Here is a 16,006-nt window from a genome sequence, read left to right on the forward strand (position 1 = left end):
AAATTACTTTGATTAAGTGACTTTATTCCAGAAAACCTTCCAACTGTATGCTAATTCAAATATGTATTGCTCCATGAAAGTATTACACAATATATTGTTGCTTCATTTTAGTACTGAATAATAGCTTGTTATGTCATTATAAAACCAATGTAAAATTGTTGTTTGTTGTTTACATGCACCTTGACTGAGAGCCCATGATTGGAAATAAAAAATATATGGCAAATCCCAAGTAAAATGTAAATGTTATTTTTTATACAAATATATACATTTTTTAACTTTATTTCGAATTAAAAAAAGGATGCAGGTGGAAAAGGCAGTCTTTGGAAAATAGGATATCGATATCAATAAAAACTCTCCAAGTATTGAAAAAAAAAGTAGTAAAAACACAAAAATACTGAACTCCGAGGAAAATTCAAAAAGGAAAATCAAAAATCAAAAGGCAAAATCAAAAGTCCAAACACATCAAACGAATGGATAACAACTGTCATATTCCTGACTTGGTACAGGCATTTTCTAATGTGGAAAATGGTGAATTGAACCTGGTTTTATAGCTAGCAAAACCTCTCACTTGTATGACAGTCGCGAACCACTTCATGATTTTTTTTCTCTCTCTAGACATATGAAAATCAGTAATGATAACTGTTTATTACATTGATATCGAAAATTCATAAGTTAAAAAGTACTATTTTTAACTTCTTTTTTTATTATTTTTATTCCAAACCGATCCCGGAGCTGTAGTAATTATTTTTGTTCAGATTGGTAAATAAGACAAGATGGCGGCAAATGTTGAACTTGTAAACAGAGCTTGGACTGTTTTAACAGATACTTTGACACCTGGAAATAAAAAAGTAGCAATCTTCTTAGCGTTAAAATATTGGGCCTCCTTTTATTTTAGAGATCAAATTTCTTTAGGGTGTAAGTAAAGTTTGGGCGTACGGGCTGGTGTTATCTGATAATCAGATTATGGTTGGGGTCTGTTTTCTCATGTTCCACATACATGACATATTATTAATAGTCTATAGATCATAATGTAAAAGTTCTTTATCAGGTCATATAAAAACAAGCACGCTCAAGTAAAAAGAGAAAAAAATAAGTGAGGTTTATAGCTATATGGACTAGGGTATTTTTATTTAACACATTGTAGTTGGATTACGGAGGTCCAGGAGTCGTGGGCTACCTCTATGTAGCTACAATTACAGTGGAGTCCCCGGTGTCCGCGCGGCCCGTGATATCGCGCATTAGCTGATTTCGTCCTATCAACACAGTAACACATACAAAGTCGTTCTTGTTATTGTTTTAGCCTTCCGAAGAGATAAAAAAGAATAAAATTGATAAGTTCAAGAATTAATTAATAACTGCAATCCCGTGATTTACCATATTTGGCCAATTTCCATTAAAAAAATTACATCATCAGATTATTTTTGTTTTATTTAAGTCAAATTAATATCAGATTGAAATATTTTTTGCTCTGCATGATCCTTGGAAGTGTGTTTGGTACAATCTCAGCTATATTTCGTAGTATAAAATCTTTCCTTTATTTCAAATAAGCTATTTTTGGAAGACATGCGCGAAATCACCGGACATTGGAGGAACTCTCAGAACAGGGGTTTTCCTAATTTTGAACACACATTACACAAAATCTAAAGGATGAAACCATACAAACAGAAGATTTTATGAAATAAAAGTATGTTATGAATGTGTTCACACAAAATTATCCAATTATTGGTTTTATCAGTTGAATGAAGTGAAGTCATAAGTCTTAGGTGCGCGGATACACCGGACTGCACCGTACACTGTACATATTTTTAATTGTTTAATACCTGTTATAATGGGTCTCACTAATTAGAGACAAGAAGAGACAAGATCCTATTTATTGACAGCGACAAGAAAATATATTTTTTTAAATTAAATATAGAAAAATATGCATTTAGTCTTTTTTATTAGACATGATAGACGGGCAGAAATAGATTGGTAACTTTTATTATTATATTGATAGACGAATAAATTAAAAATTTGTTAGGAAGGGATTGTGTAGTTTTTATTATTATATTGAAAGATGAATAAACTAAACATTTGTGAGGAAGGGATTGTGTAGTTTTTATTATTATATTGATAGATGAAGAAAATAAACATTTGTAAGAGCAAATTTAAGGAAATGCACACGCTATAAAATGAAAATAAAAACAAAGATTGTTTACCTTTCCTTGAAGGATTTATTGAAACAAAAAGTTTTAAAACATGAAATATTATTGCATGAAGATGAAAACAGTCTTTACTATTTAATCCCAAATTTTGAAAACTGCATTTTATTTTCAACAAAATAATGTTCTTTGAAGAAACCCAGTGCCAATCTGAAAAAATCAAAATGTTACAGTTACAGCACAGGAAATACCAACCTAAAATTTTTTACCTGTTATTTTTTGTACTAAAAGACATTAATTAATGTTTTTTTTATAATTTAAGCAATCACCAGAATCATGACTTTAGAAAATACTCATTTCAGGATTTTATACTAGTCATTTCCTGTTCATGAACATGTACTAATCCAAATTTAATTCATACATTTCATTAGCTGCGGTCCTCAAATAGTAAAAAAATATCATAAGGACCTAAGAGCTACGGTTCTGCAGCTAACATGTCATATGAAAAAATATGAAGCTTCTTTTTGTGGCATGCAAAAGTCGCAAAATAATCAAAAAAAGCTAATAATGGTAGTAAGCTGTTACAAAAAGTTCTAGATGCTTAAAAACATTTAACAGAACATGCTTTTAAAATTTGAGTTAACAAGTGAAATCAAAACTCAACAATGAAAACCATAAGCAGTGAAAATTGTTACAAGTTCCAACCCATCAGGCATCACACAAAAATACACCTTTTCGCTATTTGTCCTCCATTACTGGACATCATGAAGATTTCTGTAAAAACAAATTTAAGAGTATTGTCATTGTTATCTGCAGTTGTCACCCTTGAAATATATGTTTAGACTGAAATGGATCTAAAAATTGTTTGATTGGAAAGCAATCTGTGAAAAAAATTTCAATGTAAAAAACAATTACATTATTATTTGAAACTATATTTGGAAATGAAAGAGTTTTGAGTTGATAGGAGGGTGTCATATTTAATATGCAACCTTTATTTTACTTTCTATAGTTATTTATTTGAATTTTTCAGACTTCCCAGGCATATATCAGTACAGAAGTTGAATTCCAGAATGCTGTTGAAATTCTATGCAAGCAAGATTTAGGACACATCATAGAGGAATGGTTTCTGGATACTTTACAAGAAGATTTGCGACAAAAAGTTGGTCCACAGTTCTGGAACTACTTTTCTGTACAGCCAAGTGAAACAGATCAACTTCTACAAGCAGTTGAATATTTACATAAAGTGACAATGGATTATCTCCCCTGTATTCAAAGACTTGAATCCACAACCCAAATAAAGCGTTGGAGGAAGTCGTCCACCTTATTTAATACATCCTCATTGACAGAAGCTTTCATACTTTTAATGAAATCAACATTGTTTTCCATTTTCCCACGAACTTTTCAAGAAATAGTGAATAAATTTTATTCAGATGCATTTAAAGTGTTTCATCATACAACAACTGAAATTGATCAAGGTACATGTATATATGTACCATACCTGCCAACTTTTCAAAATGCCCATTGGGATTTTGCGTGCAAGATGTCTGTCATAGTTCTAAAAAACCTTCAAGGGGGCCTGCTAATACATTTTAATGTTGTTTTTTTGGCTTCTTAATACTTTTATAAGCCTGAAGTCATTGTAAAATTAATTGTTTTGTTTAAATTGTGGACGAAATTGCTCTTTCAAAATTTCAATTTGGGAGCCTCCATGGGGGAAATCCTTCGCAAATTGTGACAGTTGGCACGTATGATGTACATGTTATATTTGTAATTATTTACTGTTTACTGGTAGCAAATATATCATGTAGATGTAATTGAGTTCTGGTAATTTTTATTTAATTTCTTTTGCAATACTATAATTATAGTATTTTTATATTTCTAAAATTTTCATAGAAAACTAAATGGTATGTGACTGTCGTTAAGAAGCGTTATCCTTTATCATTTACATTATGTATTTTTAGACAGTGAAGATGATGAAGAGACGAGTTGTAAAGGATGTGAACAGCCCTCAGAGACGTGCTTATGTCAACAAATAATGTTGAACTTCCATAATCTAAACAGAAAACTGTAAGTGCAAACAACAACATGATTACATCAACACATAATGTCTAACTCAACAGATGACAATAAGATGTATATTTAAGTCATTTAAGTCAATATTGATGAAGTTGTCAACCATAAAGGGATTTATGCCCCTGAGTGAACATTTTTGTCCTTTTCATTTTTGTCTTACACTTCAATAGATAGAGATCCATTTTGAAGTTGAGACTAATTGATTACTACATGTATTTAAACATTCAATATTTCAGAGATGATATTGGTATCCTAGAGAGTATCAGCTGTCAGAAATATTGTACATTTTACATGAAAGAATAAAGATGTCAACCATAAAGGGATTTATTGCCCCTGAAAACATTTTTGTCCTATTCATTTTTGTCTTACACTTCAATAGATAGAGATCCATTTTGAAGTTGAGACTAATTGATTACTACATGTATTTAAACATTCAATATTTCAGAGATGATATTGGTATCCTAGAGAGTATCAGCTGTCAGAAATATTGTACATTTTACATGAAAGAATAAAGATGTCAACCATAAAGGGATTTATTGCCCCTGAAAACATTTTTGTCCTATTCATTTTTGTCTTACACTTCAATAGATAGAGATCCATTTTGAAGTTGAGACTAATTATACCCCTGCTTTAAAAAAAGGGGGGTATACTGTTTTACCTCTGTCTGTCCTTCCGTCAGTCAGTTAGTCTGTCCGTCCTATGAATATTTTTCATCACATTTTTCTCAGGAACTACAATACAAGGATTTCTGAAATTTGGTTTCAGGATTTATATAAGTCAGCTATACCATGTGATGCATTTTCAGATTCATCACTTGACAACTTCCTGTTTACTTCAATAGTTAATTTAATAGTGTAAAAATATGCAAGTGTTCGGTAAATTTAATATTATCCACTTGTGGCAGGGGTATCAGACTCATTATCATCAGTGAGCAGTAGCTCGCAGTTTCACTTGTTGAATTCTATTTGAACATTCAATATTTCAGAGATGACATTGGTATCCTGGAGAGAGTTTCTGGAACAGCTGTCACAAATATTGTACATGAAAGAATAAAGACATATGTAGAGAACTCTTGTAAAGGCAACTTTGAAACATCTTATATTGATATATTGGAAACAGTACGTTATATAAATAAATAGTCATAGAAAACCTATCATAGACCAGAATTGAAGTGATTTCCAATAAAAAGTGACTAAAAGAAAACACTTTTATTATTAACAGTTTTTGCCTCCTTGCAATATACATTTGTCAGACATCAATATGTATAAACCTTTAACTGAAATCAAATAAAAATTAACAATGGGAATGGGGAATGTGTCAAAGAGACAACAACCAAACCAAAAAGCACAAAACAGTCGACGGCCACCTATGGTTCTTCAACACAGAAAAAAAATCCTGCACCCTGTGACAGGCTTCGGTTGACACTAAAACAAAAATGTGTACTTGTTCAGTGGAAATGGACATCATACTAAACTCCAAAACAAAAATAAATTCAAATTTAAAATTTTACAGGCACAACAAAAGCCAAAAGTATGGGATGTTTTAACATAATTAGTGAAATCTCAACCCTTCCCTATACCTCAAGCCAATGTAGAAAAAAAACAAAAACAACTAGCAATATGCACAGTTAAACTCAGTTTATAAGCCTTTTTCTCTTTGTAATAACTAGATAATTCAGCTCATACTTGTCATGTAAGATAGTGGGAAACCTAGATTTTGGTTTCTGAGAGTTCCTGCAGGTCTTTCACTTTTTTAGCTCACCTGGCCCGAAGGGCCAAGTGAGCTTTTCTCATCACTTGGCGTCCGTCGTCCGTCGTCGTCCGTCGTCGTCCGTCGTCCGTCGTCGTCCGTCGTCGTCCGTCGTCGTTAACTTTTACAAAAATCTTCTCCTCTGAAACTACTGGGCCAAATCAAACCAAACTTGGCCACAATCATCATTGGGGTATCTAGTTTAAAAAATGTGTGGCGTGACCCGGTCAACCAACCAAGATGGCCGCCACGGCTAAAAATAGAACATAGGGGTAAAATGCAGTTTTTGGCTTATAACTCAAAAACCAAAGCATTTAGAGCAAATCTGACATGGGGTAAAAATGTTTATCAGGTCAAGATCTATCTGCCCTGAAATTTTCAGATGAATCGGTCAATCGGTTGTTGGGTTGCTGCCCCTGAATTGGTAATTTTGAAGAAATTTTGCTGTTTTTGGTTATTATCTTGAATATTATTATAGTTAGAGATAAACTGTAAACAGCAATAATGTTCAGAAAAGTAAGATCTACAAATAAGTCAGCATGACCAAAATGGTCAGTTGACCCGTTTAGGAGTTATTGCCCTTTATAGTCAATTTTTAACCATTTTTCGTTAATTAAAGTAATCTTTTACAAAAATCTTCTCCTCTGAAACTGCTTGGCCAAATTAATCCAAACTTGGCCACAATCATCTTTGGGGTATCTAGTTTAAAAAATGTGTGGCGTGACCTGGTCAACCAACCAAGATGGCCGCCACCGCTAAAAATAGAACATAGGGGTAAAATGCAGTTTTTGGCTTATAACTCAAAAACCAAAGCATTTTGAGGAAATCTGACATGGGATAAAAATGTTTATCAGGTCAAGAACTATCTGCCCTGAAATTTTCAGATGAATCTGTCAATCGGTTGTTGGGTTGCTGCCCCTGAATTGTTTTTTTTGAGGAAATTTTGTTGTTTTTGGTTATTTTCTTGAATATTATTATAGATAGAGATAAATTGTAGACAGCAATAATGTTCAGCAAAGTAAGATCTACAAATAAGTCAACATGACCAAAATGGTCAGTTGACCCCTTTAGGAGTTATTGCCCTTTATAGTCAATCTTTAACCATTTTTCATAAATCTAAGTAATCTTTTACAAAATCTCCACTGAAACTACTAGGCCGCAATCATCTTTGGGGTATCTAGTTTGAAAAATGTGTCCGATGACCTGGCCATTCAACCAAGATGGCCGCCACGGCTAAAAATAGAACATAGGGGTAAAATGCAGTTTTTTGCTTATAACTATGAAACCAAAGCATCTAGAGCAAATCTGACAAGAAGTTAAATTGTTAATCAAGTCAATATCTATCTGCCCTGAATTTTTCAGATGAATTGGACAACTGGTTGTTGGGTTGCTGCCCTCCAATTGGTAATTTTTAAAGAAATTTTGCCGTTTTTGGTGATCTTGAGTACTATTATAGATAGCGATAAACTGTAAACAGCAATTATGTTCAGCAAAGTAAGATCTACAAATAAGTCAACATGACCTAAATGGTCAATTGACCCCTTAAGGAGTTATTGCCCTTTATAGTCAATTTTTAACAATTTTCATTAATTTGGTAAATTTATGTAAATTTTTACCAAATATAGTTCTCTGTTACTAATGGGCAAAGTTCATGATAGATATAATTGTAAGAAGCAAAATCGTTCAGTAAAGTAAGAACTTCAAACACATCACCATCACCAAAATACAATTTTGTCATGAATCCATTTGTGTCCTTTTTTTAATATGCACATAGACCAAGGTGAGCGACACAGGCTCTTTAGAGCCTCTAGTTTTGTGTAAGATTCATTACATAAAATTGAGAATGAAAATGGGGAATGTGTCAAAGAGACAACAACCCGACCAAATAAAAAAACAACAGCAGAAGGTCACCAACAGGTCTTCAATGTAGCAAGAAATTCCCGCACCCGGAGGCATCCTTCAGCTGGCCCCTCAACAAATATATACTAGTTCAGTGATAATGAACGCCATACTTATTTCCAAATTGTACACAAGAAACTAAAATTAAAATAATACAAGACTAACAAAGGCCAGAGGCTCCTGACTTGGGACAGGCGCAAAAATGTGGCGGGGTTAAACATGTTTGTGAGATCTCAACCCTCCCCCTATACCTCTAACCAATGTAGAAAAGTAAACACATAACAATACGCACATTAAAATTCAGTTCAAGAGAAGTCTGAGTCTGATGTCAGAAGATGTAATCAAAGAAAATAAACAAAATGACAATAATACATAAATAACAACAGACTACTAGCAGTTAACTGACATGCCAGCTCCAGACTTCAATTAAACTGACTGAAAGATTATGATTTCATCATATGAACATCAGGCACAATCCTTCCCGTTAGGGGTTTAGTATCATACCATCATAACATATATGAGAAGAAGATAACCCGTGTCATGCCAACAACTGTTTTTTGAATAAATGTGTTTAGTTCCGATGCAAAGACCTTATCAGTGACTCAATATTAACGCCAAAATATTCAATCTTTAATGACTTGATTATATAAACTATCTACATGTATTATTGGTAAATCATTAATTGTCTGGTTTGCATTAAACGTAAACATTACTTTTCATTGATATTTGTGTAAAAATTTACAATATGAACTACATGTACTGTATTAAAAGTCAATACTTACCAATCTTTTTCTTTATGTTTACAGTGGTTAGATACAAAAGTCCTTGGTTGGTTGCACCTGGTTTATTCGGGTAACAGAACACACATATACTCTGACTGTATTGATGGATTCAAAGGGAGGCTACTTCATTTCCTGTATGAATCTTTTGCCAACATTCAAATTGAGCAGCTCTTCAATATCATAATAGAATTTCCAGAATCTGAACCAGCTATTTTAGATCTTAAAATGTGTTTAGAGAAAACTGATGTGAGGACTCAGTTGGTAATGTCACTGAAATCAGCATTAGAAACTAGACTTTTACATCCAGGTGAGGATCGTCTTTTAATATATAGATATTACTGTTTTTTTTGCATCAGTTAAGGACTGATATATTTTATAACAAATGGTAAACCCTTATTAAGTAAAAAGCCCCATATTTTGTATCTTTGAAAAGTTAAAGGTGAATAAAAAGGTAAGATTAGACTGATTCAGTGATTGATATACCTATGTTGAACACCATTTTAGCACAGATGATTTTTGTCAATCAGATATATTCTGTAAAAATGTAACTTGATTTTAAAAAGAATTTACAGTATCGTTGTATACAAATTTAAATACATGAAAATATTCATTTTTAAACATTAAGAAAAAAAATCAAGCTACGGGTAAATCAGGAGTCGATTTCACAAAAAAACTTACAACTAGGATTTTTCTTAAGTCATTAACAAATCAGTATACTTACGATCAATCTTAGTCATAGGTTTTTTTGTGAAATCGATTCCATTTTTTTTTATGTAATGCCTTGTAGTCAAGAGAAATTAAAATCATTGTATCCTTTCTAATAATGAATGAAATTTCTTTGTTTTCAATATTCTGTATAAATGACTGATTTCTTTTTCCAGGTGTAAACACATCAGATATATTAACAGCTTATATTGCTGCCATCAGAGCTCTTCGAGTTTTAGATCCTGCTGGTGTTATCCTAGAACTTGTTTGCCATCCTGTCAGAAAATACTTAAGGTATGTTGTATAAATAAATATCCCCAAAACAGTATACCTCATTAATAATTCCATAATCAAAGTCATAAAAAACAAACAAATTTGTAAAGACAATTGCTTAATTATAGACCTCTAACTTTTTGACATGCACTTACAGAATGGGATAAGACTAAACATTTTTGTGGTCATTCAACCTGGGCCATTGGTATAACAACACAAAATACAAATCTGTACAAATGTAAAAATCAGTTGTAAACATTTGACTCTGAGGTGGATCCAGCCATTAAAAGGGGGGTTCCAACTATATGTCTCCTTTCAAATGCATTGATTGGTTTAAAAAAAAGGGGGGGTCCAACTAAAATACTAATTATATACTATTGATATTTAGGTCGCGTGATGATACTGTGAGATGTATAGTTTCTAATTTAACTGATGATGGAAGTAATGAATTGTTAGATGAGCTGATTAAAGGACAGCCATTACTACTGGACGAGACAGGACATAGTGATAATGAGGATGAAGATTGGGAGAAATGGATGCCTGATCCTGTAGATGCTGATCCATGTAAGTTTTATTGTGAAAAATGCAACAGAGTTATGATCGCAAAAACTTAAACTTGCATTTTGAAATGTTTTGGATGAATTAAACAGGATTTTTATAAATATCGCAAAAATAAAAATCGCATTTTAGTCCAAAATGACAAAATCACAATAATAAATGCATGCATTAATTTCTGAATTTACAGTATACCATTGTTTGTCAAGGATCTGAAAACAGGTTGCCTGACCTATTTTACAACTGTGTATTATCAGTTATACCATTTATAGGTGTTTAGAATCTGAATGTTAATTTATGTAACTAGAAATTAACTTTTCTTCCCCCATATTTCGTAATAAGCTTTTACAGTAAAAATGAGAAAAAAATTGTATAATGCTTTACACCAAAAACTTACAAACAGACAATCAAGTTTATTTTGGATTGGCATCAAACTCCATTCAGTATCAGGTTTTTATATTTCTACATTCTTAATATTTTTTAAGATTACATTTTTTTATATGTCTTTTATAGCTACCACATCTAAGAGTAGAAGAGCTTCAGATATTATAAGTATGCTTGTCAACATTTATGGTAGTAAGGAATTATTTGTAAATGAATACAGAACTTTACTAGCAGATAGAATCCTCACTCAGTTTAATTATGAAATTGAGAAAGAGATTCGTTACTTAGAACTACTTAAACTAAGATTTGGGGAGACACAGTTACACTTTTGTGAAGTGATGTTGAAAGATGTAGCTGATTCTAAAAGATTGAACACCAGAGTTACTGAAGCTAGAAATAAAAGTGGTGAAAGAGGGGTGAGTTATCCCATCAAGATATTTTGTAGGCCTAAAGAATGTTCTGCTTTATTGTGAATCCTTTTGATATTAAGTTTATGAAGGTCTGTGGTAAATCAACAACACAAAAAAATCAAAAGTTCATTTTGATATTAGGAAATAGAATTTTTACAAGACATTTGAATTTAAGGAGTCTTGAGGGTACAACAATTTCAGCAAAAATTTAAAGATTATTTTTTCAATACAGATTTTATTTTAATACAGTGATTTAGCTAGCGCTCGTCACTTTCGTATTTTACGAAAAGGTTTTAGAAATGACGAAAATATTTCATATCAATTTCGTCACTTAAATTTGGAAAGTGTAAAAATATTTACACATCAAATTACTTGAATTCTACCTGTCTTTATGTTTCTGAGAAGTTTATGACCCTCAGGTAATTAACGTTTACCAAAGGCAAAGGTGTTAAAAGTTTTGATGACAAGTAATCCGCCTATCGCCAATCAGATGGGTCACTAATCCCTTAATTATCATTATAAAACCTCATAAATGATCATCATAATAATCTATTTAAGTTAAATCAGTCAGTCAGCTTTTCATTGTAATCATTTCTCACAGTTCAGTTGTATTTTCGTCATTTGAACAAAATTGATAAACTTCCCGGACATTTCATCAACTTTATTTTATTTTCAATATTTCCCTTACGATCATAATTTGCAGTTTGCTTGTCGTAGTTTCGTCAGTTCAACGTATTTTCGTCATACTTTATATAAATATTCATTAAAAACTTTCGACAACTTCGATTAAAAAGAATGAACTTTATTAAAAACGTAAATATTTTCACTTGCAAACAGGTGCTTCCTGTTCTATGCATTGCGCATGCGTTAAAGTTCGAAAATGAATCCGGTTTTGTTCTGAAATTATTATCCAATTGTCACTTCCCGTTTTCATTTCATTTTGTTTAAAAATCGAAAGTAAACATGATCTAGTCTACAGTCATAAGAATCGTCACATTAAGTATAGATGCAGATTAAAGAAATTGATTCCAAATAGATATTAAAACGTATTTTCAAGGATATAAATGATTGTGAAGTGAAAAAGTTGTTACAAGTTCATTTGTACAGTGGTTAAAAAATAGAGGCACCCAACTTTTGTTGATAATTAAGGGGTGTGCCCTGAAAATAACTGAAGTGAAGTTTTGATCTTATTACCAGATCCCTATTCTTATCTTCATATCTTAGCATCACATCAGTCAATTCATTCAATATTGCCAATAACTGCCTACATAAGCAATCCTAAAGTCTTCAAAGATCCTAGACTAGTCCTTAAAGGACTTGGACATATATGTATAGCTAGTTTGATAAACATCCTAGATCCCTTGCTTTATAAAAAAAATAAGGCGGATTTTTATCGCGCAAAAGTGACTAAAGCCCTCAAAATCCTAGCTAAAACCCTGTTAATATAACATTAAATCAATTCTTTTTGGCCCCTGATGACTTTAAAAATGTATATATCATTGAAAAAGCTCCAAATTATCTCCCTTTGGTGCAAAAAGGTCATTTTTGTGCATTAAAATTGAAATATCTTTTCAACTCATCTGTGACCTATATTTTTTATTTTTTTTCTCGATTAAGCTATATTTAAACTAGAAACTATTGTAGAATTTAAGCAATTTCTGTAATTCAGTTCTTTTTTTTAATTCGATATAACTTCTATTTCTTCTATTACTCCAACAGAAAAGTACCTTTACAAGATTGCTAGATAGAACTATAGAACAAGAGTAATTCTGAGTATCCAAATAAAAAGAAATTGCAAGTTAATAGAAATTCCAAATAAACAGAAATAACCAGACTTCTCTCAAATTATGATTAACACCACCATCTTAAAAATGTGAAGAACTTTTCTATACTTCACACTTTTCTGTGGTGTTATGTTCTAAAACAAGGCCGAAAAAAAAAAATATAAGTTTCCGGTAACCTGACCGACCCTGTTTTATAGCCCCAACCCTAATTTTTTTATTGGATCTTCAAAAAAAAATGGTATCAACTGACCAGGTTTTTTTGATACAGGCTTCTGTTAATCGACATAATAATTTATCTAACTTGCTTCTACTGGCACAGAAAGCCAGTACAACAATATATTAATGTCAAAATGTATTCCAAATAGGTCAAAATCCAGGAAAATTGAACAGCAGGTGCTTCAAAAACATTGCAAATGACCGACTTCTGTATTTGAAAGTAATTACGGACTAGTACTCCGACTTGGGAAAACCATGATAATTTACCGGATTTCTTATACAATGTCATAAAAAAAAAAAAAAAAGAATTCTGAATTATTTTTTTTTTAGGCCTAAATGAAGATTTACTAGTAACAGTAAACAGGTTTTCCTTAATGAGCACTTGGTTCTCCAATTTTAATCTCACCAGCATATTTGAAATGCAAAAGTTGTTTTGTTATAGGAAATTGATGTTAATGCAATGGTTTTATCAGCCCAGTTTTGGCCAGCATTTAGAGAAGAGAAGATAACTCTCCCGGAAGTGATGCAGGAATCATTGAAGGAATACACAAAGAAATTTGAGGCTCTCAAAGGAAATAGAACACTTAATTGGAAACCACATTTAGGTAAATCAGCTGGTTTTTCTTCTTGTAAATATTAACTTCAAAATTTCTTTTGCTTAGAAGTTCTTGTAAAAAGTTTTTTTTTTTTTACAGTATATAAATAAAAAGTTGCAGTGGACTGCATGATAGTATACCTAGCTACTATAAAGCCAAACATACAAAAAATGTTAAAATTATAATAATTTATGAAATCTTTAAATTACTGGTAATTCCAGAATCATTTTAGCAATTTAAAACCTGTATCGACATTTAACAGTCTGCTTCGTCTATACAAGGGGATATTCGAGAGAAAAATAAAAATATCATCCAATATAAGATTAACCTATTGCATCCATCACTAGTATCAGTAAAATTAGTTTAGTTTCAATATACAGACCATGTTTATACAAAAATTGTCAGTAAGCAATATTATATGTTTGCAGGTCTTGTTAACATTGATATAGAGCTCAAAGATAGAACGATTAACTTTAACGTGTCTCCTGTTCATGCTGCCATTATTATGCAGTTTCAGAAACAAGGTATGTTAAGTTTGTATTAGTGAGAGTAGATGTTGGTGAATATCAGTAAGATTGCAACACAAGATTATAAGTTTACATAAAATAGAAATCTAGGGTAGAAAAATAAGATGGATCAATAATTGTTTTATTTTTCACTTATCTTTTGTAAATTGGAAAATCTGCAATTACTGTGGATTCTTCATTAATCTTGGAATACCTGTTTTTACTGATTTTGTGGTTAAATTTGAATCAAAGATTAAAATGTTCAACACAAGCTTCAAATTTTCTATAAGCTTATTTGCAGACTTTTGCAAGACCCTTATATCAAATGTCCATGAAAAAAACAATTTTCTCTCAGTCCATGAAAATTTGTATCCACAAAATAAATAAATCCAATATAGTCATGATTCACTGCAAAAAAGCTGATATAGTGTTTAGGGAAGCCATTGTATTTTCAGAATGGTGCATTAGGCCAGGTTCTTTAATTATATAATGACTGACAAACAGCTTGTGCTAATCATAGAGAAATTTGAATTTTAATCTCTTGCTTTTATAGAAAAATGGACAGTTGAAGACCTGAGCAATGAGTTACAAATGCCAGCCACAGCACTGAGAAGAAAGATAGCCTACTGGCAAACACAGGGTCTACTTAAGGAGGAAACAACTGACACGTTCCTGTTAGTGGAAGAACATAAGGGTCGTACACATGATGTTATTGTTACTGACGACGATGAGACAGAATCAGCCATGGCTTCAGCTCAGTCACAGAGGGAGGAGGAATTACAGGTCAGTTATTCCATAACATTTTTAAACTGTGTGAGGCCTCATTTTAGTCGTGGGAGAGAGGAGTAATCACAGGTTAATTATCTTATATTACATTTGAACTGAATGGAGAAGTCTTTGGTAGGAGCTATATAATAAATTTATGTAAACATATGGTTCTACCTTACTTTTTAAGTTTTCTTCAGAACCCTCCTACTAACAATTTAAATAGGAAATCAAAAGGTATACATATTTATTTTTATGACCCACCTATTATGCTCCATCTAGGGGCATTACAATTTGTGATCTGAGCTTCTGTTTGTTCATCTGGCCCACTTCAGGTTAAATTTTTTGGTCAAGATAGTTTTTGATGAAGTTAAAGTCCAATCAACTTGCAATTGAGTACACATGTTCCTTATGGTATGAATCATACCGTATGATATTTCTAATTTTTTAATTTGCCAATAAGAGTTGACATCAATTTCCCGGTCCACAAGATAGAAAATGATCTTGCGAGAGGGGCATCTGTATAAATGGACACATTCTTGTCATACATCTAAAATGCTCAAAAGAAATTAAAGAACACATTATCAGGGATCTCCATTCGCCAATAGTCATGATCAATTGAATATTGCAATAGTTAAATAACTGCCCTATGATCGAAAGCCATAGTCAAAACTTGTTTTAAATTTGCTAACTGTTGAAATTTAACTTTTAAACATCAATAATGTGCTATAAAACTACGGATTGCCCTTATCTGAAACTATATGAGAGAATAACTGAAATTTAGATGTCACTGTCAGATAAAGGTGGTTGTTCAAAGTATCTTTTTTTGGTATCATCTCTGTTTTATTGGAATAGTCATTATAACATGCAAGATTTTATAACTAACTCTTTAAAATTATTATATTTTTGCTATTTTATTTCAGGTTTTCTGGTCGTACATAGTGGGAATGTTGACTAATTTAGAAAGCCTTCCATTAGAAAGAATTCACACAATGTTGAGAATGTTTGCAATGCAAGGACCTACCACTATGGAATGCAGTACACAAGAACTCAAAGGATTTCTAGATAGAAAAGTTAAGGAACAAAAACTATTATATGCAGGAGGAGTCTATAGGCTACCAAAGTCAAGCTGAATAAATTTAATCAATAAAAAAACTAATTTGTATCA

At 31.9% G+C, this 16,006-nt stretch overlaps 1 protein-coding gene across 1 annotated transcript; it reads left to right on the top strand.

Moving 5' to 3' along the window:
• Window positions 1-752: 752 nt before the first annotated feature.
• On the top strand, window positions 753-16,006 carry LOC134708222 (anaphase-promoting complex subunit 2-like). The gene is made up of 12 exons (XM_063568601.1): window positions 753-848; window positions 3,172-3,616; window positions 4,103-4,208; window positions 5,200-5,332; window positions 8,669-8,951; window positions 9,526-9,643; window positions 10,011-10,186; window positions 10,691-10,977; window positions 13,414-13,576; window positions 13,996-14,091; window positions 14,627-14,856; window positions 15,762-16,006. The coding sequence occupies exons 1-12, from the start codon at window positions 774-776 to the stop codon at window positions 15,969-15,971; spliced, it is 2,322 nt and encodes a 773-aa protein (XP_063424671.1). The 5' UTR covers window positions 753-773; the 3' UTR covers window positions 15,972-16,006.

This window comes from Mytilus trossulus, chromosome 2, assembly GCF_036588685.1.
Source record: "Mytilus trossulus isolate FHL-02 chromosome 2, PNRI_Mtr1.1.1.hap1, whole genome shotgun sequence".
Taxonomy (NCBI): Eukaryota; Metazoa; Mollusca; class Bivalvia; order Mytilida; family Mytilidae; genus Mytilus; species Mytilus trossulus.